The 26,719-nt window shown below is 40.1% G+C and overlaps 1 protein-coding gene across 1 annotated transcript in view; it reads right to left on the bottom strand.

Moving 5' to 3' along the window:
- PFDN1 (prefoldin subunit 1) overlaps nucleotides 1-26,719 on the bottom strand; it is a 58,652-nt gene that overhangs the window by 14,868 nt on the left and 17,065 nt on the right. The window contains exon 3 of the mRNA XM_030828172.1: nucleotides 21,872-21,956. Coding sequence (XP_030684032.1) covers nucleotides 21,872-21,956 — 85 coding nt within the window. The remainder of the gene's footprint in view (nucleotides 1-21,871; nucleotides 21,957-26,719) is intronic.

The raw sequence follows: 26,719 nt of genomic DNA, 5'->3' as shown, positions 1-26,719 counted from the left end.
ATGAAAAGCTGTTCAACATTATTATCATTACAAAAATGCAAATTTAAAAAATCACAATGATAGACTATACCAACTAGGATGGCTATGATAAAAAACCGGCCAGATGCAGTGTTGCACACCTGTAATCCCAGCACTTTGGAAGGCCAACATGGGAGGATCACTTGAGCTCAGGAGTTTGAAACCAGCCTGGGCAACATAGCGAGACCTCCGTCTCTACTAAAAATATAAAAACAAAAAATAAAAGAAAATAAAATAAAAAACAGAAAATAATAAGTGTTGACAAAATGTGCAGAAACTGGAACCCTCATATATTGCTGGTGATTTAAAATGGGGCAGCTGCTACAGAAAAGTTTGGCAGGTACTTCAGTTAAAATATAAAATTACCATATGAGCCAGGTATTCCACTCTGACATACAAACAAAAACTTTTAAATGTTCATAACAACATTATTTACAACAGCCAAAAAGTGGAAACAACCTAAATGTCCATCGACTGATAAATGGATAAACAAAATGTAGTATATCCATACAATGGAATATTATTCAGACATAAAAAGGAGAGAAGTACTGATACATGCTATAACATGAATGAACCTTGAGACATTAAGCTAAGTGAAAGAAGCCAGACACAGAAAGCCACATACTAGATGATCCATTTATAAACATCCAAAACAGGCAAATCTGCAGAGACAGATAGAAAACAGATTCATGGTTGCCAGGTACTGAGGGAATGGGCAGTCTCACTGCTTAATAGGTAAGTTTCTTTTGGGGGCAATAAAAATGTTCTAGAATTAGACAGTGGTGATGATTATACAACATTGTGAATTTTATGTTATGTGAATTTTACCTCACTTTAAAATATATATATATATCTCCTTTTATTCTCAAAATGCTGCACCACAAGGGGAGAAGACAGGACACAGGCCAGGCACAGTGGCTCATGCCTGTAATTCCAGCACTTTGGGAGGCTGAGGCAGGCAGATCACTTGAGGTCAGGAGCTGGAGACCAGCCTGGCCAACATGGTGAAACCCCGTCTCCACTAAAAATACAAAAATTAGCTGGACCTGATGGTACATGACTGTAATCCCAGCTACTCAGGAGGCTAAGGCAGGTGAATCACTTGAACCCAGGAGATGGAGGTTGCAATGAACCACGATCACACCACCGCACTCCAGCCTGGATGACACAGTAAGACTCCATCTCAAAAAAAAAAAAAAAAAAAAAAAAAAAGAAAGGATATTTTAAAAAAAGACAGGACATTAAATCTGTGTCTGAAAACAGGCATGGCAAGTAATGATTTTCACCAGCACATCAGTCTGTACTCCACCCAAAAATTTACACATACAAACTGGTTGGGGTAAAATAAACTGCCATATTAATTGTTAAAAATTAACTTTAATGCTGTAAGCAAAAGCACTAAGCATTTAATGAGTTAATAAGGTACTGTAGTAGAGCCAATGGACAAACAAGAGTAAACTTCTATGTGATCACATCACTACTTTCCAATCGAGTAACATATTTATACAACTAAAAAAATAGAGATACGGCAACCGGAAACCCATAAAAGGACCTGGAGACAGTGAAAACAAGCAAGAGCTCAAAGCCACGGCAGGCACAGCTGCATGACTCATAGGCACCTCCTCGGCTGATTTGTATGGGTCAGCAGAGGGCAGAATTGGAGGACCACAAATATACTCCAATATCAAAGGGCTATTTATAAAGCTTTCCAAAAACCTTGGCTGTCTTTTCACTAAGAAAGAGAAAAGGAAATTCATAGTTACACCTGTCAATATCACCCAAGAAAATGCTGTCCTCCAACTCAAAGTTAAACTTCTAGGTAAGACAAGCAACCCAGGATCTTTGCTCATAGCTCTGGGTGTTCTGAGGGGTATTGAGAGGTCAGGTCCACAACACCCAGTGACACTTCTCCAACCAGGGTGATGCAGGGCTCAGAACATGATGAAATCACTCTACAGAACAAACGTCACAGCCGCCCAGCTGCCACTTGTCCCCAACTCCACACCCACTAAGTTACCATAGAACTGGGGTAAACAGAGAGAATTTAATATGCTAATAGCTCTGATCTAATAGCTGACATAACACCAATTACATTTTTAATGACACTGGAGTAATAAAAGAGCCCTTGGCATACTTCTCTTTGCAAACATGACTCAAAGGGTGGTTTTCCTTTTGCCCTTTCTTCAATTTCCAGATGCCAGGCCACTTAAAACCACTTATCTCTTTACTCAGAGCTGGTATTCAGGGGGTTATCATTTTATAAGAAAAGGACCACAAATTTTAGAAGGCCTACCTACTCAGAGTATCCAACTACAGCATAAGGAATCCCCATTTCTTTCAGAGTAAAAGTGAATGGTAAAGGGTTTGGAGTCCAGAACCTGGAATCCCAGGTTACCACTCTGATGTCCCTCTCTTTCCCTGACTGATTCTGGTTCTGGCTCCATGAAGAACATGTGATCTCCATTTCTAAATCATGGGCAGAAGCCACCAAGTTCATGAGATGGCTTCACACAGAATCCATGGCTATTAGAAAATAAGAGCAGCAGATCGAACTGACCTGCTGGCACTCAACAGTTGAGTCCAATGACCAGCCCTACCAATGGCAATGTTTGTGCTTCATATGGAATGAAAAAAACAAGTTGTTGAAAGATATAAACAACACGGTGTTACCTATTGAATACAGGATGTATATCAAACGTGGAATGAAAAGATACGGACCAAATCCTTGATAGCTGTTGCTTCTGGTGAATGGGAATGAGACTGGGGAAGGTGTGGGAGGAAACGCAGACGACCTCAATTTCATTAGCATCATTTGTGTAAAAAAAAACCAAAGGCCGGGTGCGGTGGCTCACGCTTGTAATCCCAGCACTTTGGGAGGCCGAGGCGGGCGGATCACGAGGTCAGGAGATAGAGACCACGGTGAAACCCCATCTCTACTAAAAAATACAAAAAATTAGCCGGGCGTGGTAGCAGGCGCCTGTAGTCCCAGCTACTCAGAGAGGCTGAGGCAGGAGAATGGCGTGAACCCTGGAGGCGGAGCTTGCAGTGAGCCGAGATTGCACCACTGCACTCCAGCCTGGGCAACAGAGCGAGACTCCATCTCAAAAAAAAAAAAAAAAACCAAAAAGGTAAATATTACAAAATGCTACCATTTGTTAATTCTGAATGATAAATGCACAGGTGTTTGTTAATTAGCTTTCATACATTATTTTCCAAATTAAAAAAAAACACCTTTTATCTTATAAGTACTTGGTGGCAATATGCTCAATCAATAAACAGCTGATAAGCATCCACCAGAGGCAAATAATAAAATCCCGCATTAAGTATTTACTGTGTCAGGCACAGTACTAAGTGATCTGTATTATGTTACAAGGCAGGTACTTTTCATAAGGGATAAATGTTTATCCTCACCTCCAGCTTTAATTAGTTATAGTCCTGGCCTCCACCATCTAGTCCAGGGAAGACTGGTGGCTTTTCTGATGGGCTTGTTTGGAAGAAGAAACAAAGGGGCTCAGCCCCTTCTGCTCTGCCAGAAGCTGCTTGCTTGCAGAAGGTTCTTGTAAGTTTAACAGACAGGCTCTGCCTGCCTCTGCAGAGAAAGACCTGTGGTTGTCCCACATTTATAGAGATTTGTAGGGTAAGTTCATCTATCTGTATGCCTAAATCTGGATCAATATTAAAAACCCATGACTGCTGCATACCCAAGCCACAAGCTTCAACCTAATCTTTATTAATATTAAAGGTAAAATATATAAAAAGATGGAATTTTTATATCCATTTGTCTTTCAATTGGTTCCACTCTTGGGCCGGAAATAAAAGTTACTTATTGTCTCCCTCCATCCTTAAACTTGCTTTTGCCATTTTACTGACGAGTGTATTTAGGCTTAAAAACACTGTATCAGTCCATTTTTGCATTACTATAAAGGAATACCTGATACTGGGTAATTTATAAAGAAAAGAAGTTTAATTGGCTCACGGTTCCACAGGCTGTACAGGCATAGCACCAACATCTGCTCAGTGTCTGGTGAGGGCCTCAGGAGGCTTACAATTATGGTAGAAGGAGCCGGGCATGGTGGCTCATGCCTGTAATCCCAGCACTTTGGGAGGCTAAGGTGGGCAGATCACGAGGTCAGGAGATCGAGACCATCCTGACTAACACAGTGAAAACCCGTCTCTACTAAAAATACAAAAAATTAGCCGGGTGTGGTGGCGGGCGCCTGTAGTCCCAGCTACTCAGGAGGCTGAGGCAGGAGAATGGCGTGAACCCGGGAGGCGGAGCTTGCAGCGAGCCAAGATTGCACCACTGCACTCCAGCCTCGGGGTCAGAGTGAGACTCCGTCTCAAAGAAAAAAAAAAAAAAATCATGGTAGAAGGTGATGGGGAGCCAGCACGTCACATGGTGAAAGCAAGGCAAAAGAGAGTGAGTGGGAGGTTCCAGACATTTAAACAACCAGATTTTGAGTGAACTGAACTGAGAACTCACTCATCACCAAAGGGATTGTGCTATGCCATTCATGAGGGATCTGCCCTCATGATCCAATCACCTCCCACCAGACCCCACCTCCAACACTGGGGATCGATCACATTTCAACAGGAGATTTGGAGGACACAAACATCCAAACCATACCAAACACTAAGTATGTCATTTATCCAAGATGATATTAAGTGGCAGTCAGGTTCAAATTCATATTCATCTAATTCCAGAGTTCATATTCTTAATTACTATGCCAAGGCATTATGCTATGCATATCAGAGCAAAGACAAGCAGGATCTTTTACTTGCTAACAATCTTAAAGATGAACTTAAAAAATATTCTAAGGGTTGAAGCTTTTCTTAGCATATATTTGAATCTCACAGAGGGGACTAGGCATGGTGGGTCATGCCTGTAATCCCAACACTTTGGGAGGCTGAAGTGGGAGGACTGCTCAAGGCCAAGTTTGAGACCAGCCTGGGCAACATAGGGAAACCCTGTCTTTACCAAAAAAAAAAAAAATTAATTATCTGAGCATGGTAGCCTGCGCCTATAGTCTCAGCTACTGAGGAGACTGAAGTAAGGAGGAACACCTGAGCCCAGGAGTTCCAGGCTGCACTGGGCTATGATCACGCCACTGCACTCCAGCCTGGGTGACGAAGCAAAAGCTCATCTCCAAAAAATAAAATAAAATTTAAAATTCATTTTAAAGAGGGTAGCAATGTGTGTGTACATAATATGTGAGTATATACAGGGAACAGTAAAGGTATTAACATAAAATCTTCTTAGGGACTTTTTAACCTTCAAAACTAATTCAAAACTCGCAGGCATCTTTGCTTCTGCCCATGTTAGTACCCACCTCCCTCAAATTTTACTCAAGATTCCACAGATCCATGGCAGACTTTTTACCTGCTATACTTTAAAAGGACTGTGTTCAGGCATCCCCTCCCTGCAGTGTTGTCCACATACAGAGCACTTGCGACTCAGGTCTAACAGAACTGACCACTTCTGCTGCCAGCCTCTGCTTGGACAGCCCATGAAAAAGCAGTTCCCTTACCACTAAGGGAGTTGAGAGCAACCCTTCAGCCTGGCCCCGTATCAGCAGAGGGTTGCCCATGTAGGTATTCACTCGGTTATTTGGACTCAAAATGGACGCTGTCCACACCTCTGTGGTCCTGCTGCAGTGACCCAGGGCTCAGTCCAGGAACCCTGTCCCTTCTCCAGCTATACTTTTCCCTTAGTTGACCCAAGCTAGTTCTATGACTTGAAATGCCATCTATAAACTGATAATTTGTAGACAAGTCTCCATTTTATTTCGCTAGTCCAGAGTTCCAGATTCATATATCCAACTGTCTATTCAACATCTCTACTTGGGTGTCTAATAGTAATCTCAAAGGTAAAGGCTCAAACCAAACTTTCAGTTTGCTTTTAAAATTAGTTTTGGGGGAAAAAAAAATTTAGTTTCAAAACTTGAAAACTGACTAGGAAACACTGATCTATGAATAAGCAGTAGCACATTTGTTCCTATAAACCTGTGGAATGTCTGCAGCAGGACGATCCCTCTGTGGAGCCCAGGACATACGGAATGCTGAGTGGAAACCACACTGAATAGCACTGGGACTTAGGACAGCTACTTGCACAGAACAAGCAGTACTTAGAAAAAGTGAGTAGAAGCAATGCTAATTTCATTCACTTTAATTCCTTTCCCTTAGATCTTTCCAGCCTCACTTCCCACTCACTCATTTCCCAATGGAGGGTTACTCCACTGCAACCACCACTCCACTTCCAGACTTCTGTCCCCAGTATTCCTTGATTTGAAATGCCCTCTCCTCTGCCCTAGCCCGACCTAGCAAACTTCTAGCTGACCTTCAAAGCCCAGGTGAAATGCCTGCCCCCTCTCCCATGAACCCATTCCAGATCTCTCGTGGAGAATGAGTGACATATGAGGAAGGAAGAGGAAGAAGATGGGGAGGATTTGGGCCTTAATCACAGGCCCAAAACTTCAGTTTTTCCAACTCTCTTCTTTCACTCCTATACCCAGTCACCTTGGTTCTACCTTAAAATACATCCAGAGTCTGATCACCTCCACTGTCACCATCCTGGTCCAACCTACCATCATCTCTCACCTGGATAATGCAGCAGCCTATCATTAAACTAGGGAGTAACACTGGTTTGTGACTTGAGAAATACCTAAAAGCAGGCATTTCAAAGCCTGCAATGTCTAACTGCTCAGATCCCAAAGCTATGAGGAAATATGTCGATCTTCACTGATGTATGCTTTCCCAAGACATTTGCATGGCACCTCCCCCAACAAACCCCCAGGATCTCTAATAAAAACAATCCTTTTTTACCTTTGGTATTAAAGTAGTCAAGTTTAGACACCCACCCCCTTCCCCAAAATAAGAACTGCAAAGGAAAGGGTTTTGGATGAGATTTCAGAATATGAAAATCAATAAACTTCAGAATACAAAAATCAATAAGCCCTCAGGTGAGTCAACACAGAATGTGGAACACACACACACACACACACACACACACACACACACATACACACACCTAAAAATCTGCTACTAGTTTTCACACATTCCGCCACTAGAAAACTGTACATAGCGGGGATAGGAAAGGCATTTAAATCATTTCTTCAGTGATCATCAACAGCTTTACAAGCAAGTACTAGACTGCTGTCTCTATAGAGAGCTGCTTCTATTATTATGAAGAAGTTAAGGCACAGAGAGGTCAAGAGTCAAATCAGAGCTTTATGCTGCGGTGTGGGTTACAGTTACATGCAGGTGTAATGGAATAACATGCTGCAGTGTGGGTTACAGTTACATGCAGGTGTAATGGAATCACACATGCTGCAGTGTGGGTTACAGTTACATGCAGCTGTACTGGAATCACACATGTTGCGGTGCGAGTTAGTTACATGCAGGTACACTGGAATCACATATGCTGTGGTACGGGTTACAATTACATGCAGGTTACTAGAATCACACATGCTGCGGTGTGGGTTACAGTTAAATGCAGGTGTACTGCAATCACACATGCTGCGGTGCAGGTTAAAGTTACATGCAGGTGCGCTGGAATCACACATGCGGTTATATTTTATCAAACCACCTGACTCTCTGGACACTGAGTTAGGGGAGACTAGTAAATAGAAAGATTCTTATTCACACACTAACTCCCCCACTTCTAACCACCACACTCACTCTCCCTCTCTTAAAAGCTAAATGCACATTTCCATTGTCAAAAGCCACATTAAAAGATCAGCAGAAGACCACAACTGCCTGGTTAATCTCTAGCACAGCCGCTGAATCCGAGCATCCTCTTTGAGCCCCCAGGCTCTGGCTCCACACTAAGTGAATGTGGGTGCATGAGCCCTGTGGGGTTTGAGAAAAGGGAGAGCTCAAACAATGTTCTCATGAGCACTTTAAACAAAAAATGCATTCAATGAGAATGGCACCATGTTCTTTTTGCCCTTTCTCCCCAGGAACTAAATTAAACAGATTACAGACAGTAGCCAGGGCTGGCCTTAGAACCACCTCCCCCTTATTTGTTATTTTTAGCAATTCAGTCCGACAACGCCCGACAACTAAACAGGCCTAGAATAGCTAAAGGGAGGGGGGATTATCAAATACTACCAGCAAAAAAAAACACTAGTCATCACTTCCTCCAACTCTAAGAAAGAATCATTTTCCATGTCTTTATAGCGTCACAGAGTTTGAGCCTTTAGAGTTTCATATAAAAACAGACTACGTATAAAACATCAGTGGAAACCGATAACGTTTCCTGACCTGGGAGTACTGTTCCACCCCTACATGTGTTTTCTTAAAAACAAAAGCAGAATCAAACGAACTAAATTGTTTTACACAAAGGTTAGGAATACAATGCATCTGTGTCCATTCTGGAAAAACTTCCTCACAAGATGACTATGTAACCAAAAGAATAGCTTCGTGAATAGTGATGGAATTCAAATATTTCGATTATGCTGGCGGCAGGTAAGAGACTGAAAGCAAGACAAAGTGAGCTGGGAGAAACTTCAAATTCGACATAATTAGCAACACAGCATTGTCCCTAGTCATTCTATTTATAAATGAAGTAATGTAGCAAAAATCATTTGAAAAATGAATAAAATGGTAAGATAAAAATGGTAAAAGCCCTATGAAAATGGTGTTAACTGTTTGCATCAGCAGATAAACTAAAATTCACAAAAAAAGTTATAAAAATAAATAAGATACAATTCATTAAAAAGTTCATAAATAGGATGGGCACAGTGGCTCACACCTGTAATCCCAGCACTTTGGGAGGCCAAGGTGGACCGCTTGAGGCCAGGAGTTCAAGATCAGCCTGGCCAACGTGGTGAAACCCCATCTCTACTAAAATACAAAAATTAGCTGGTTATGGTGGTGCACCCTGTAATCCCAGCTACTCAGGAGGCTGAGGCAGGAAATCTTTTGAATCTGGGAGGCAGAGGCTGCAGTGAGCCAAGATTGCGCCACTGCACTCCAGCCTAGGTGACAGAGTAAGACTCCAACTCAACAAAAAAAAAAAAAAAGTTCATAAATACTCAAGGAATCTAACACAGGAACATGCATGCTACTATTCTAAGTTTCATATATTGTATAAGACAAGATAAAGCACTATAAATGAATAAAGTGATGTCTTCCTGGGTATGTCAATTACATATGTGGAGTTAAACTATTCAGCTCTATCTGAAAATATATTTCTAAAACAAGGTATGCCTAATGTAGTTTACCTTTAAGCCATTACACGGACATCTCTGATTTAAATGACTGCAAAGATATCAAAGGAGATGCCATCACCTTGAATTACATTTTAGATATAGGTAGACAACTAGCTTCATTTTAGCTTCAAAATAGGATTCCAATTAACTTTTTATTTTTTATATATTTTTTGAGATCGGGGTCTCGCTCTGTCACCCAGGATGGAGTACAGTGGTGCTATCAAGGCTCACTGCAGCCTCGATCACCTGGGCTCAAGCAATCCTCCCACCTCAGCCTCTGCAGTAGCTGGGACCACAGGCATGCACCACCATGCCCAGATATTTTTTTAATTATCTGTAGAAATGAGGTCTCACTTTGTTGCCCAGGCTGGTCTCAAACTCCGGGGCTCAAAAGATCTGCCTGCCTCAGACTTCCAAAGTGCTGGGATTATAGGTATGAGCCACGGCACCCAGCCTTATAACTTTTTTTTTTTTTTTGAGATGGAGCTTCACTCTTATTGCCCAGGCTGGAGTGCAATGGCACGATCTCAGCTCACTGCAACCTCTGCCCCCCAGGTTCAAACGATTCTCCTGCCTCAGCCTCCTGAGTAGCTGGGATTACAGGCATGCGCCACCATGCGCGGCTAATTTTGTATTTTTAGTAGAGATGGGGTTTCTCCATGTTGGTCAGGCTGGTCTCGAACTCCCGACCTCAGATGATCCGCCCGCCTTGGCCTCCCAAAATGCTGGGATTATAGGCGTGAGCCACTGTGACCCACCTTTAACTTTTTAAATTAAGACAATGATCTGGACAAAGGAAATTGTTTCTGTTCTGTTTTGCTTTCTTCCATCTTTTCATTTTAAGGGGGCATTTTTGCTCCTAAAATGGCAACTCAGAAAAAGACCAAGGTTATAACAATAAACTTAATAGAAGTGACCGGAGTGACCCTAGAGATCTTCTAATCCAATATTCTCATTTTACATGAGGAAACTGAGGCTTAGAGTACAGCAAGAGTTAGAATGAAGAACTCCTAAATTAACATAAGGCTTTTAAAATTAGGAATTTAGGGTAATGAACGCTCTGTTGTAAATCCAGTAGACTTGGAAATTTCTATTTATGGCTGAAATGTCAACCTTTCTTTGGATCCTTTTCTGAGCTGACGTGTAGCATGCTTATTAATAAAGGTGTGGCATTCCCCACATGAAGTATTGAACTTGCTTTTTATGGCCAGTATCTATTACCTCAGGTTGGAGGACACCTGTGATGTGAGAACAGAGACTGATCAGAGTAAGAATCTAGGATAAGGGAAAGTGCCCTGATTAACTTGGCAAGGAAGTATGTAATGACATGAAAGAAAATCCAAAGTCTAACTCATTAAAACAAATCATTCTCTAGGCAGCCTGAAAATGATTTGAGGAATCCAGGCATGGGAGGGAGGAGACTAAGGACATATGGTTAGACAGAGAAGAGTATAGACCATATAAAGCATGTAACAATGAAGGCTGAGGTTAACAACTCCCTAAAGCATTCAAAGGGATAGTTGGGTGTGGGGACAGATAAGTATTCCAAGGAGAGCAACAAGGCACCCAATGTATCCAAGAAGAAAAGAATAACTGAAACAAGATGCAAAAAGTTGAACTCTGGGCTAATTGGAATGCAAATCCAATTATCTTAAGTCTCTTATCTTAATCATAAAATGAAGATGGGCCATCAGGAAACAGATCAAATCAAGGGTGTATGAATGTGTGTGTTAAATATCTGTAATATATATTTCAAGATAAATAAGAAAGGCTATCCAGTTAAAAGAACCAATCTATGGGCCAGGCACAATGGCTCATGCCTGTAATCCCAGTACTTTGGGAGGCCGAGGCGGGCGGATCACGGGGTCAGGAGATCAAGACCATCCTGGCTAACACGGTGAAACCCTGCCTCTACTAAAAATACAAAAAAATTAGCCGGGCGTGGTGGCGGGCGCCTATAGTCCCAGCTACTTGGGAGGCTGAGGTAGGAGAACGGCATGAACCTGGGAGGCAGAGCTTGCAGTGAGCCAAGACTGCGCCACTGCACTGCAGCCTGGGTGACAGAGTGAGACTCTGTCTCAAAAAAAAAAGAACCAATCTATTTGAACTGCTTACATCTGAGTTCTCATAGGATCTACAATACTTCTATGAAGGAAATAAAATGCATCACAGATGCTTTATATTTGGGCAAATTTTAGCACTTGGATCATAACATATACACTGAACAAGGCATTGACAATATTAATAAGAAAAAATGCTCTAACAGAAAAAGAGCATACATGGTGGGCTTTTTAAGACCTATACCAGCTCTTCTCTGAAAGCCACAAAGGAGGATTCTGCAGCTACATTAAGCCCTAAGACATCAGGACATAGAGACTATATATAGTTCATGATAAACTCTGGGGTTTCCAACCAGCAGGCTCTCTTAGACTGAAGTCCTAAATAACCGAAAACTATTTTAAAACAAACATCCATTTTTATAAACGTTAAGAATGCAAATGAGCTCTATAAAGAGATAAGTACTCATGTTTGAAATCCCAATATATGCACAATGAGAGAAATCACTTCACCCAAGACTCTCTAAGTCAAAACAACACAGGAAAGAGATTAATTTTACATCTTGCATTGATTTCTAAGATAAAAATTTTGAAAAGACATCCATAACTGTCTAGCTATCTAGCTACTATGGAAGGTAGGAAATCATCAAGCTAATTTTAATCATTAGGAGTGTAAACGTTTTACACTTCTTTCTAGGATGCAAGCTCTCCTGGAGTGTGGGTGGAGGGTGGTTTCTGAAAATTATCTTAGCAAGATGCTAAGATAAGCTGTAAAAATACTCTATGAGAATACCTTCACTTGTTAAGAATAAAAATGGACTGTCTAGATAGATAAATTGTGGTACTTCTATACGACGGGATACTATGCAGCAATGAAATGAACAATTCACAATCTCAAGAGATAACACGGATGTACTTCACAAACATAATGTGAAGAGAAAGAAGTGAGGCAAAAATAATAGTGATTTTGTTCACGTAAAGTTCAGAAACAAGCTAAACTAAATTACATATATACACACACACATATATACATAAAATACATATATACATAATATATATTTTATATACATAAGATATATATTTATATACATAAGATATATATATTTATATACATAAAATATATTTTTTTTGTTTTTTGTTGTTGTTGTCTTTTGAGATGGAGTCTCGCTGTGACACCCAGGCCGGAGTGCAATAGTGCGATATTGGCTCACTGCAACCTCTGCCGCCAGGGTTCAAACGATTCTCCTGCCCCAGCCTCCCGAGTAGCTGGGGCTACAGGTGCGCACCACCAGGCCCAGCTAATTTTTGTATTTTTAGTAGAGACAGGATTTCGCCATATTGGCCAGGCTGGCCTCGAACTCCTGACCTCAGGTGATCTGCCCGCCTCAGCCTCCCAAAGTGCTGGGATTACAGGCGTGAGCCACCACGCCCAGCCTAAATTATATTATTTTAGAGATACATCCATAGGTAGTAAAACCATTTTTTTTTTTTTTTTTTGAGACTGAGTCTCGCTCTGTCACCCAGGCTGGAGTGCAGTGGCATGATCTCGGCTCACTGCAACCTCCACCTCCTGGGGTCAAGCAATTCTCCGCCTCACCCTCCTGAGTAGCTGGGATTACAGGCGTCCACCACCACACCCGGCTAATTTTTGTAGTTTTAGTAGAGACGGGGTTTCACCATCTTGGCCAGGCTGGTCTTGAACTCCTGACCTCATGATCCACCCGCCTCAGCCTCCCAAAGTGCTGGGATTACAGGCATGAGCCACCATGCCCGGCTGTAAAACTGTATTTTTGAAAAAGGAAATAATTATCACAAAAGTTAGGGTAGTAGTTACTTGATGGGAGAGGCAGGCAGGGATGGCACATGATTAGGCAGTGATAAACAACAAGGAGGGTTCTGGTTTCCTGACAACATTTGATTTACTGGCCTGGATAACTGACGTGTTTGCTTTATAATGATTAAGCTATATATGCTATTTAACACATTTTTTAAATGTTACATTTCAATAAAAAATTAATGACTAAATTTTTAATGGATTATAAACTTAGAGCTATGCAAGCAGATGAACTGCTGGGCACATTTCTTGTTTAATGTTTTAAAAATATTCTATCATTGGCTCTGCTAACCCCCCCGCCCTCCTTTCTTCATTGAAAAACAGAGGTAAGACCCAGTCTGGCCAATATGGTGAAACCCCATCTCTACTAATGATACAAAAATTAGCCGGGCATGGTGACATGCACCTGTAGTCCCAGCTACTCAGGAGGTTGAGGCAGAAGAATCGCTTGAACCCGGGAGGCGGAGGTTGCAGTGAGCTGAGATCGTGCCACTGCACTCCAGCCTGGGCAACAGAGTGAGACTCCATCTCAAAAAAAAAAAAAAAAAAAAAAGAGAGAAAAACAGAGGTAAGAATCAGTGCCTATCATATAGTAGAGTCCACTCGACAACACCTCCAAATGGGGGCTCCTATTATATACACCAACAGTACCAGCTCAAAAATGCAGTACTTAGGGCAAAACTGGACATCCATCCAAGTGCCTACCAGTCACCATCCATGCGATGGAAAAAATGATCCTCAACAGGCAGAGTAAAATTTCCTCAATCATGGGAATCCCTCCAAAGCATGTTCTCATCAGAGTATCAAACCTAAGCCAACTGCAGAGTGTCACAGGCACCTCCTATCCTGTTCTCTCACCGCCATTCTTCCTATTTATTTCAGGAACCACTGTCTGACCAAAATTGTCATTTTTGTGGAAGAGTTGGGACTTTAAACGTCAAGACTTTAACAGTTTTTTTTTTTACATATGATATGGGCTGGGGAGTTATTTCAACAACCCTGGGATTGCAACATTCTGCATCAGAAGTGGCGCTAAGCACGCCAGAATGTCCTGGGTTTCCTTATTCTTATTCTGTTGTTGCTGAGCTAACCAGGGTGGTGGAAGGGGTGGTAACCATGTTGGAGACAGAGGGGAAGGAAGCTGGTTAACCTGTATATGCATGTGCCTAAAATATAACAGACTTTAGGTTGAAGGCTGACTTTAGGTTGAAGCAGTTAACTGTTTGGCCTCCACCTGGAACAAAAAAAAAACATTAAGGCAATGGTGGCAAAAATGTGTTCAAATGTATCACTGAAAGTTTACATTTACCTCAAGGATTCCCAATAGTTGAGATTCAGAAGGTCAGGAGCTGATCTCTAGATCATATGAATGCTGACTTAAATTTTCCTAACTGCGAAAAAGGCCCACTAATTATTTCCTGCTTACCTCCAAAAAAGTTAGCAAAACTGGAGGATGAATTTCCCACTCTTTAGAACATACAGATCTCCTCAATCTATCAATAGTTTTAACTCAACTTTAAAACTGAATTTTGTCAAAAAAGACTTCTGCTTTCTCTTTGTACCAATGTTATACATTATAAAAAGAAAATTATTTTACAAAGACAAATGAGACTCATGTCATAATTCCAAATCACAGCTGTAGTCATGCTATTTTCTAAAATTATGCTTGGGTACTTTTCAAATACCTAATACCTAATACAAATACTGTATTAGGTATTATGCACTCAGTACCTTCTTTAGAAAGTTATTATCAGTATTTTTTAAAAATAGAAAATTTCCTCAAAAAATGACAAAAATAACATGGTTACTCTATCATACTAAAGCCACCATTTTGTATTTTCTTGTGAATAGGATCAGCATCACTGGTCTACTAATCACGGTTAGGATGTATTCTCTTCCAGAATTTGATCACCTTTATAATGAAAGATTAAATCTACATATATTGTGAGCCTGTTATGAAAATGATTCCCAATTAATCCCATTAAAGTGATGATGGCCTGAAGAACAGTCTAATATAGGGGTATTAAAATGTAAAAAGAGGCAGGGCGCAGTGGCTCACGCTTGTAATCCTAGCACGTTAGGAGGCTGAGGCAGGTGGATCACCCAGGAGTTCAAGACCAGCCTGGCCAACATGGTGAAACGCAGTCTCTACTAAAAATACAAAAATTTGCCCAGGCACCTGTAATCCCAGCTACTTGGGAGGCTAAGGCAGGGGAATCACTTAAACCTGGGACACGGAGATTGCAGTGAGCCGAGATCATGACACTGCACCCCAGCCTGGGTAACAAAGAAAGACTTCGTCTCAAAAAAAAAAAAAATGTAAAAGGAAGTTCTTTTTTTTCTTTATTCTTTGTACAATTCATACAATTCTTTGAACACAAAGAAGTTCTAAGAGAAAAAAAGACAGTAAGACTATCTTTCCACCATTAAGACAGTGCTTGTGCCAGGCGCGGTGGCTCACGCCTGTAATCCCAGCACTTTGGGAGGCCAAGGCGAGCGGATCACGAGGTCAGAAGATCGAGACCATCCTGGCTAACATGGTGAAACCCTGTGTCTACTAAAAATACAAAAAATTGGCCGGGCATGGCAGCGTGAGCCTGTAGTCCCAGCTACTCGGGAGGCTGAGGCAGGAAAATGGTGTGAACCTGGGAGGCGGAGCCTGCAGTGAGCCGAGATTGCGCCACTGCACTCCAGCCTGGGAGACACAGCGAGACTCCGTCTCAAAAAAAAAAAAAAAAAAGACAGTGTTTGTGTTTACTCTGCTAATAAGGAATATGACTCCCTATCAAGATTAACACGAGGGCAAGTAGTACCCCCACCCCTGCCTATAAGCGACAAGGGCCAGTAGATGAAGCCAGTTGGCTGGCTGATGACATAGGGCACAGCATGACAAAGCTATAAAAAGCTAAACAAATTCTAGGTAAGCTTTGCACTCATAAATAAGACCAGAAAAAAGAAATCAGGAGAGGGCAAGTATAAAGAAACAGAAAGAACAAAGCTGGGTAAAAGGGAACCTAGCAAATACTAATGAAAATGGGCTATCAGATTAGAGAACCTGAATCAGACCAGCACCTATGTCATGGAAAAGGTGTGTCCCTCCTGCCATCTACACAAACTGTGGGTAAAGGGTGGGGAAGCATACTCAGTGGACCAAATCAGTAAAACAAGTTAACAGCTTTTATCAAAAACTGGAACTCTGACCCCAACCAATATGAACCTTACTCTTTCAGAGATGAAAACATGGTAAATAGAAATAGCCTGGCCTTTGTCTACAGAGTTGGGTATAAATTGTGCCTCCCCAACTTAATACAGGGTATCTCAGGAGAGAAACTGATGATGATGATGATAATGATGATAATTATAGAGGATTAAAATGAAGTAGATTAGACTGGCAAGAAACACTAGGTCTAGAAGAAGAGACTGCAGATTTGAAAAGAGGAACAACACCAAGGACTTGGGGAAAATCATTTAGAGCTCTAAATCTGTATCAAGCTTCCAAAGTTATAGGAAACCATATTTATGATTTACTCAACTGGTGACAGTTTATATTTCCAAATCCCTACAATGTGCTAAGAAACTAACAGAGTAATCAGAGAACACAAGAAAGAAGCAGCTAACTTAAGATTGAGGAATCAGAAAATGGTCCTCAGGAGAAGTAACTCTATACTAAGATCTGAAGGATTAGTAGATGGAGTTGATAAAGGCAGAAGGAGGAAGTTCCCAAGTGGAGATAACTACTTTTCAAAGATCTAGTAGAATGAAAAAAGAGCAAGCTCCAAAGACAGAGAGTATTGGCAAAGTGTGGCGGCTCATGCCTGTAATCCCAGCACGCTGGGAGGCATAGGTGGGTGGACCATCTGAGGTCAGGAGTTCAAGACCAGTCTGGCCAACATGCAAAACCCTGTCTCTACTAAAAATACAAAAATTAGCTGGGCGTGGTGGCACACACCTGTAATCCCAGGAGGGATCTCCTGCTGAGGCAGGAGAATTGTTCCAACCCAGGAGGCAGAGGTTGCTGTGAGCCAAGATAGCGCCACTGCACTCCAACCTGGGCGACGGAGTGAGACACCATCTCAAAAAAAAAAAAAAAAAAAAAGACTGAGAGTATTTTTGCATGGCTAAAGCATACAGTATAAGAGAAGGCAGAGGAAATGAGAGGGATGAGAGAAATAAACAGAAATCATATCTTTAAAGGCCTTCAAGGTATGTTAAAAAGTTTGAACTGGTTGGGCACGGTGGCTCACTCACGCCTATAATCCTAGCACTTTGGGAGGCCAAGGCAGGCGGATCACCCGAGGACAGGAGTCTGAGACCAGGCTGGCCAAAATGTTGAAACCCCATCTCTACTAAAAATACAAAAAAATTAGCTGGGCATAGTGGCACATGCCTGTAGTCCCAGCTACTCAGGAGGCTGAGGCAGGAGAATCGCTTGTACCCAGGAGGCAGAGGTTGCAGTGACCCAAGATCATGCCATTGCACTCCAGCCTGGGCAACAAGATCAAAACTCCGTCTCAAAAAAAAAAAAAAAAAATAGTTTGAACTTAACCCTAAGAACAACTATTGGTTTTACATGGGAGAGTAATATGATCAGATTTAACATTTTAGAAAGGTCATTCTAACTTAAATACGTTATAAAAAGAACTCAACGAGAGAAGGCTGGATATGGTAAAATCAGTTAATATCCTACTGCAGATGGTGGTGGCAGCCAGTTTAAAGGTGCGAAAAAATTCCAAAAGGAAATACCATTAATAAACAAATTAAGGAAGAAGTAATCTTCAGAAATACAAATTTTCCAGAATTTATAAAAAAAAAAAAAAAAAACAAACACTAATCCTCAGATTCAGGAAACCCAACAAATTCTAACTAAGAAAAAGAAAAAAATATTAGCCACACGTGGTGGCGTGCCTGTGGTCTCAGCTACTTGGGAGGCTGAGGTGGGAGGATTGCTTAAGCCTGGGAGGTGGAGGCTGCAGTGAGCTGAGATCACCCAACTGCAAGCCAACCTGAGTGACAGAGTGAGACCCCATCTCAAATTAAAAAAAAAAAAAAAAAAAGAAAGAAAGAAAGAAAAGGAATAAATCGACACCTAAACACATCCCAAAGAAACTACAAAGGATGAAAGACATAGACAAGTAAAAACAGGTAAACAGAAAAGACAAATTAACAACAATTAGACTAACAAATTAACAACAATTAGACTAACAGATGACTTCTTAACAGCAACAGTGGAAGCCACAAGTCAGTAGAATGCTTATCTTTAAAAGAGCTGAGAGGTCAGGTGCTGTGCCTCACACCTGTAATCCCAGAACTTTGGGAGGCTGCGGTGGGCAGATCACTGGAGGTCAAGAGTTCGAGACCAGCCTGGCTAACATGGTGAAACTCTGTCTCTACTAAAGATACAAAAAGTAGCCAGGCATGGTGTGGCTGTAATCCCAGCTATTCAGGAGGCTGATGCAGGAGAATCGCTTGAACCCAGAAGGCGGAGGCTGCAGTGAGCCAAGATCATGCCACTGCACTCCAGCCTGGACAACAGAGCAAGACGCCATCTCAAAACAATAAAAAATAAATAAATATAAACAGAAGAGCTGAGAAATTCCTAATATAAAACAAAATAAAACATATGCCCCGGTTGGGCATGGTGGCTCACACCTGTAATCCCAGCACTTTGGGAGGCCAAGGTGGGCAGATCACGAGGTCAGGAGTTCGAGACCAGCCTGGCCAACATGGTGAAACCCCATCTCTACTAAAAATACAAAAATTAACCGGGCATGGTAGGCCTGTAGTCCCAGGTACTCAGGAGGCTGAGGCAGAAGAATCACTTGAACCTGTGAGGCAGAAGTTGCGATGAGCCAAGACGCACCACTGGACTCCAGCCTGGGCGACAGAATGAGACTCCGTCTCAAAAAAAAAAAAAAGCTCCAAACTTCATATACAGTAATAATGAGCACTTGCCCCCCCAACACTGGTATTCTGTAAATATCACTGCCCACTAAACTGACAGATTAAGGAGAAATTGATAAACACTGTCATAGTGGAAGATTCACCACATCTCTCAGTAACTAAATGAATAAGCAGATGATAATTCAGTAAGATAAACAGAAAATTTGAACATCACAATTAACAGTGTATATGCGCATAAGTGCACATGTGGGGGTGTGCTGAAGTAATAAAACTATAAAGTTGCAGCAGTGGAAAAGTATAGGATTGTTTCAGAGAAGAGAGGGGAGTATACACTGGGTGATACTGTTAAAAGCACAGGTTAGAGAAGTACTGGAGAACACATAAAATGCTGAAATAAGGCTCATGGTAAGGAGCCCAGGATGATGGGAATCAAAAAAAAGAAATTGTGTATAAACTGGATTTATATTACTAAAGTAGAAAGATAAACTGTCAAATGATGGAAAACAGTATATATAGCATAATTCCTATTTTAAAAAAAGGTTGTGTATATGCATGTATGAATGTCTTTATATAAATATAGAAGTTTGGAATGATACAGAAACTGTAGAGGTGACATTTGGATGTACCGAGGGTGGAAAAACAAAGTAATATTTTCATTGTTCAATCATCTGTTATATATTTTATTTTATTTATGGCGTACTTCTATTGCTTTTATAACATAAATAACATGTAAAATGAAAAATTAAAAAAGAAAAAAGAACTTCCTGAAAGATAAAACATTCTACCAGTATTTGAGACACTCAACAAAAGGAAACTTACAGAAAGTAAATTTCTTAATACTCACCAGAACTCAGCAGTACGGTATTGATAAAATCATTACCTGTGGCAATTTCACCTTGATAATTGGGTTTTTTTTTGGGGGGGTTTTTTTTTTTCCCTAAAGAGACAAGGTCTTGTTATGTTGCCCAGGCTGGAATGCCTCAGGCAATCCTCCCGCTTCAGCCTCCCATAGCTGGGACTACAAGCATTTGCCACTGTGCTGGCTCTGCTAATTTTTTAATCATAAAAGTTAACAACAAAAAAAGTTAATGTATACTTGTTACAATTTATTATTACAGAGATTGTAAGAAAAAAATCAAGGCCAGGCGCAGTGGCTTATGATTCCCAGCACTTTGGGAGGCTGAGGTCGGCAGATCATCTGAGGTCGGGAGTTCGAGACCAGCCTGACCAACAAGGAGAAAGCCCATCTCTACTAAAAATACAAAATTAGCAGGGCGTGGTGGCGCATGCCTGTAATCCCAGCTACTTGGGAGGCTGAGACAAGAGAATCACTTGAAGCCAGGAGGCAGAGGTTGCAGTGAGCCGAGATCACACCATTGCACTTCAGCCTGGGCAACAAGAGCGAAACTCCGTCTCAAAAAAAAAAAAAAAGAAAAGAAAAGAAAGAAAGAAAAAGAAAAAATCATTTACTCCTACGTCCCATCTAATTTCTTTAGGGTAAACAGTATTAACAATTTAATATATATCCTTACATATCATCTTCAATATTCATACACAAATGTTTGTTTCTTGTTTTCATAAAGAGAATTATATACACATTACCTTGCTACTTATTATTCATTAGGACAATTTTAAATATATTTACCTACAGTTGCAAAAATGCATTTTTTTGTTTTATCTACATGAAATGATTTTGTTTGGGTTTTTAAAGATACTTTTGTTTCTTATGAGTGAAAACACAAGATAACAAATTGAACCTCTTAGAACAGCTGAGCTGATTAAAATGTTAAAATAGGACAAAACAACCTGGTTATCACAGGCTGTTTTTTCTTTACTTGGTTTTTTTGCTTTTTTGTCTTGTTTTTACAATACACTTTCCTAAGCTGCAAATCTATTATCAAACTTGTTTCAACTATCAGTAGTTAAAAATAAGCCCAAGTAACCTAAGATACTGCATACTCCCAGTCCAGGCCAATTCAGTGCCCCTAAGAAATCCTCAGGAAGCTACAAGTTGTAGCTCCCAAATTCAGCAGAGGGCTGAGTTAGATTCTGATCCTCTGCCTCAAATAGTACTCACAGAAATTAGATGAAATGACCTATGAAGTCAATGTATCCACCCACATGTTGGGAAATCTTGGTCCCTAAGAAATAATAACCAGCTTTTTGTCCAGTCTTTTACTATACACAGGATGGGCCTTTCACCAAAGCCCAAGAAGAATATCTCACTAAAGGTCTTACTGTATAAATAAATTATAATAATAAAAATAATAAAGTAATATTTCCAAAGATTTGCTTACTGTTACCTATCATCTTTTTCCCTAGCTAAAAAGAAAAAATTGTTCTCATTGGAGCACCATCCTTCAGATAGTTAATTGGTTACAGCTTGCTACTTTGTCCTTATATAGAACCTAATTTAGGTTAAAGGAATTACAATGTGTAAAAAAGACCCTATACCAAGATCCTCTAAAATTTATCATTATTACCCACTCTCCTGTCCATCCACCACAATCCACTACACGTGTGGTTTAAATATACATTACATTTTGTTTATGGTTTTTTTTTTTTAAAGAATAAACACATTCAAGGGCAATGAACAAAATATATTCAGGTTAAAACCATCTCATCAAAATTCTCTACAGTTCCAAAGAGACTATTCTTTTTTTTGTTTGTTTTGGTCTTATATGCGCTATGAATATGAATATGACAGCTTCACGGCTCCAACGTAATTATAAAAAATAAAAATAATATGACATTACTTTGGCAGGCAGGCATACATTTTCATTTAATATGACACAATACGATTACCACTTTCTCCCAAAAGTTAACTCCTACTGCCAATAAAAACTTACTTCTAGTTCTTTAATTTTTTCTTCTGCTATTTTCTGCTTCTCTAACAGCTGATTGTGAATTGCTTCCTTGGACTGAAGAATAAACCTATGAAACACAAGAAAGTTGAAAATGAAGCCTCATGACTATTGTATTCATCGAAATCAATAGCTACATACTACAAATATTAAACTGAGCCAACTAAAAGGACAAATACATATTAACATAATATGTCAAGCTCAGGAAACCACCACAAGTTTAAACCTTCCTGGCTGAGTAGGAATAAAGGCTTAAAAGTAGATTCTGCTTTCTTATTTAATATAGGAATCAGGCAGGGAACAGTGGTGTGGGCCTACAGTCCCAGATACTCAGGAAGCTGAGGTGGGAGGATTGTTTGAGCCCAGTTGTCTGAGTCTAGTCTGGGCAACATAGCAAAACCCTATCTCATTAAAAAAAAAAAAGGAGGGGGGTGCGGGAGTTGGGCACAGTGGCTCACACCTGTAATCCCAGCACTCTGAGAGGCCGAGGCAGGAGGATTGCTTGAGCCTGGGAGTTCAAGACCAGCCCAGGCAACATGATGAGACCCCATCTCTACAAAAAATAAATTTAAAACATCAGCCAGGCACAGTGGCACACGCCTGTAGTCCCAGCTACTAGGGAGGCTGAGGTGGGAGGATCAGTTGAGACTGGGATATCAAGGCTGCAGTGAGCCATGATTGTGCTACTGCACTCCAGCTTGGGTAACAGAGCAAGATCCTGTCTTAAAAACAAAACAAACAAACAAAAAAAACAAAAGAAAAGAAAATCAAGCTTCAAGTAGATTCGTATGTAAAAGGAAAAAATAATAAAGGAATAAAAATATATCATAGGCTAAGAGAAAAGTCAACATACAAATACCCTATAAGTTTTGTTTTTTCAGTTATCTAATTTTTATCTAGATATTTTTTAAACAATATTTGTAAAGTGGAGCGCCCCTCCATTTTTTTTTTTTTTTGTAACAGCAGTAACTCATGACCTTTTAAAGTCACAATCAAGTACTGTGTTAGGATCAATGCATTAGTGTTTATATGAGTTCCTCAAACAAAAAGCACTGTATAAGCCTTAGTATCTTTTATTATTATTTCCAGAGTGTATAGTACCTCTGAAAAGCTCAAAATGTACAAGTGGAAATTTTCAACTTTTTCCATTTTACAGTCAGGCACATTATTTACCACTGATGAGGGTGGAAATATGGAGAAGTTTTAAAAATTAACACTGAATCTGTTTTATGACTTTATGTTCACAATTCTTGCTTCAGGGAAAGGAAGAACAAACTTTTATAGCCTCAAGTAAGTGAACTGAAATATTTCCCCTCCACTGGAACCAAGGGAAGACCCCAGTTATGCAAATCTCTTTCAGGACTGTCTAAGGAAGCTAAAATAGATTTCAATTTAATATTGCAATTAATTAAGCAAGACTTTTCGTCTCTTTGCACTAACAGAGTTCAGCAACAAAGAACTAAACATCATCTCTTAACAAAAGTCAAATGAGAAAATGTATCAAGGTAGCAACATGCAGTTTCCTCTGCCAACCCCACAAAAACATCATTGTGCCTAAGTGGGTTCTTATCAAGAGGGTCTGTTATTATAAATATAAGACAAGTGAAAACAGACCAAAAGGGCAATTAGCTATGCCCCAACAACTGGAAGGAAACTGCCTTGTCCCCTCTTCTTCACAACTAAGCCTTACCACACATATTAATAAAATCTGATGAACTTCTTTCACTCCACTAATTATTAAGCTTATATCCTAATGTGGCCAGCCCAGATAATTTTTTTTTTTTTTGAGACGGAGTCTCGCTCTGTTGCCCAGGCTGGAGTGCAGTGGCATGATCTTGGCTCACTGCAAGCTCCACCTCCCGGGTTCATGCCATTCTCCTGCCTCAAACTCCCGAGTAGCTGGGACTACAGGCACCCACCACCACGCCTGGCTAATTTTTTCTATTTTTTAGTAGAGACAGGGTTTCGCCATGTTAGCCAGGATGGTCTCGATCTCCTGACCTCATGATCTGCCCGTCTCGGCCTCCCAAAGTGCTGGGATTACAGGCGTGAGCCACCAAGCCCGGCCCAGCTCAGATAATTTAACTGATGATCTTAGTCTTCAGTAGTAACTTGATTATTTGTAAAAACCTTACTGTATATTTACAGGAAAGATAGCCCACATTCATGCAAAACAAGGATTAATTCTAGGTCTTTTACTATAGAACTCTTCATGTCTAAAATATTCTTACTGGATCCAAGAGATGGGTGCTATTTCAGATAAGATTATGGTTTACAGAATATTTTTCTCAGAACTAACTCATATTTGTATTTGAAGAGAAGAGTTGTTTCGAACAGTATTAAGTCTCAGTAATGCTATGTAAAAACTATTTTAAAACAAGGTCCAAGAGTCACCAAATTATGTCATGACATGTGTGATTTACTGAGAAAGTCTTTTAGCCATGGAAATAATTTTTTGAGCAAAATATACATTTTTAAGTAGCACTGATAGCTGGCCAATGAGTACTAACTATTCTCAAATAAAAGGTCATCAGACATCATCTTTATTAGTGTCTGGGAAAATTTCAAAGCTAAGATTAGAGGTCAAGTCATTACTTATGTGGCCTTTAAAAATAAAGTATCTGAACAGATACTAAATCTCTTGAGCAGAAAATAAAATTACTAGAAAGCGAGAACACTCAACAACAAAAACATGTTTTTCCATGACCACATATCCTTTGAGGTAGCTATACTGGACTGTGCCAACTTCAAAGGCCAGAGAGATTCCACTGAAGCTGGCCAACTTACTACTATAAGCCTAAGGACATCTCAGCCACGCAAGTTTTAAACAAGGATGAATGTTGGGTAAATGCAAATGTCTACCTCGAAGAGTAGTTACACAGTAAAAATTCAAACATAAAAACTTATGGAAAGTTTGGTTTAGTCCTCAATTTAAAAAATGGCAAAGATATATTGTATGAAGACTGGGAAAGGCTCCAAGAAACATCTGATTTCTGAAAAAAAGTCTTTGGAAAACATCTTTCCTATTGTTTAAAAGGGCATTGGATTATCAGATACTATGTGAAGAGAAAGGATTTATCACGATAATGTAAGTCTTATCATAAGCAAATATTATGTACACAGTTTCTCAATGTAGAGAATCTCATAGTCAGTCTGCCTGATTGTTTATGGAAAGCCAAATAGTAAATAAAGAATTCTGGAGTTCAAAATGTACCAATAAGGAAAAATAAACCATGAAGAGGGAAAGTATTCTCTCATGACAAATAATATGCAGATAACATGCTTAAAATACTCAGGATTATATAACCTGAATTCTAGTTGATGCTTTGCAAAAGGCCTCTTCTTTGACCTGGAAATCAGTGCCATGTGCCTCTGCACTGTCCACTCTCAAGGACTTGTAACCTGCTATTTCACTTCCTCATTTATTTGTAATTATGCCATCTGAAAACATAATTCTGAGACTTTCAGTTTTGATTATTTGAGAAATATCAGACTCCATTTTCTAAATCATCCTGCAGTTTGATACAACTTCCACTGTCTTATAACTCAGTATGAATCAAAACCATTGTTCATCTGCCCAAAACACAATCCCAGATCACTTGCACTGCTGCATTTTGGACACACTTTCCAAAGTATGGTCATCTAGACATATGCTATTCAGAAACAACAAAATGCTTATGACAAGTTCACTTTGGGTGGGAAATTTTTAGAGGGTGTCTAAAAACGTATCCTAATAGCATTTAGGTTTCAGGGTATCCACAAATTAAGCAGCACACGAAAGACATAAGAATGAGCCTATCTTCAGGGGAATGACGTTAACCCGGGAGGCAGAGTTTGCAGTGAGCCGAGATCGCGCCACTGCACTCCAGCCTGGGCAACAGAGCGAGACTCCATCTCAAAAAAAAAAAAAAAAAAAAAAAAAAAGAATGAGCCTATCTTGCTTCTTTGCCTAACTCCACTGGTGAGGAAAGTTACTGAATTTTTACGTCATAATTTTTAGTGTGGAAGAAAGTAGAAATAAATTGAATTTCTTTTTTTTAAATTTTTTAAAATCGAATTTATTTCTTTAATCACTTCCTTAGTAAAGAAGTGATTAAAACTTTATGGCACATCCACATTGTGGACTGCTCAGTGAGTTACAGACTTCTGTTATTGGCATAATGAAGAGTAGATACCCTGAACAAAGCATTAAAAACAAAGCAGAAAAAAAAAATTTTTTTTAAACGTTTTGTTGAACTAACACAAAAGGAAGGATTCCACAAAGGTCCAAAGTGAAGTGAAACTGGGAATTCAGGAATGTAAGACAGCAGTAAATTGGCTTTCATCCTGAGAGTTTATGCTGAATCCTGGAGACCTTAAGCATCCACACTGGCACAGAAATAGGATACAAAACAGGAGATAAAACCAAGGGGGCAGCCAGGCATAATGGCATGCACCTGTAGTCCCAGCTACTCAGAAAGCTGAGGTGTGAGGATTGCTTAAATCCAAGAGTTCAAGTCCCGCCCAGGCAACATAGCAATGCCCCATCTCTAAAAAAATCAATAAAATTTTTTTAAAAAGAATGACTAATTAAATAAAAAACCAAACTGAAATTTAAAAAATATATATTTTTATTGACACGTAAAGATATCAATATAGTAAGTAAGTAAAAACTCAAGTTTAAAAAATTAGCATGTCGACCAGGTGTGGTGGCTCACACCTGTAATCCCTGCACTTTAGGAGGCCGAGGTGGGTGGGTCACTTGAGGTCAGGAGTTAAAGACCCACCTGACCAACATGGTGAAACCCCATCTCTACTAAAAATACAAAAAAATTAGCCAGGGTGGTGGCAGGT

The sequence above is a fragment of the Nomascus leucogenys genome, chromosome 2 (assembly GCF_006542625.1).
Source record: "Nomascus leucogenys isolate Asia chromosome 2, Asia_NLE_v1, whole genome shotgun sequence".
Taxonomy (NCBI): domain Eukaryota; kingdom Metazoa; phylum Chordata; class Mammalia; order Primates; family Hylobatidae; genus Nomascus; species Nomascus leucogenys.
Note: the sequence above shows the minus strand (reverse complement) of the source record. Positions and strands in the feature narration are given on the sequence as shown.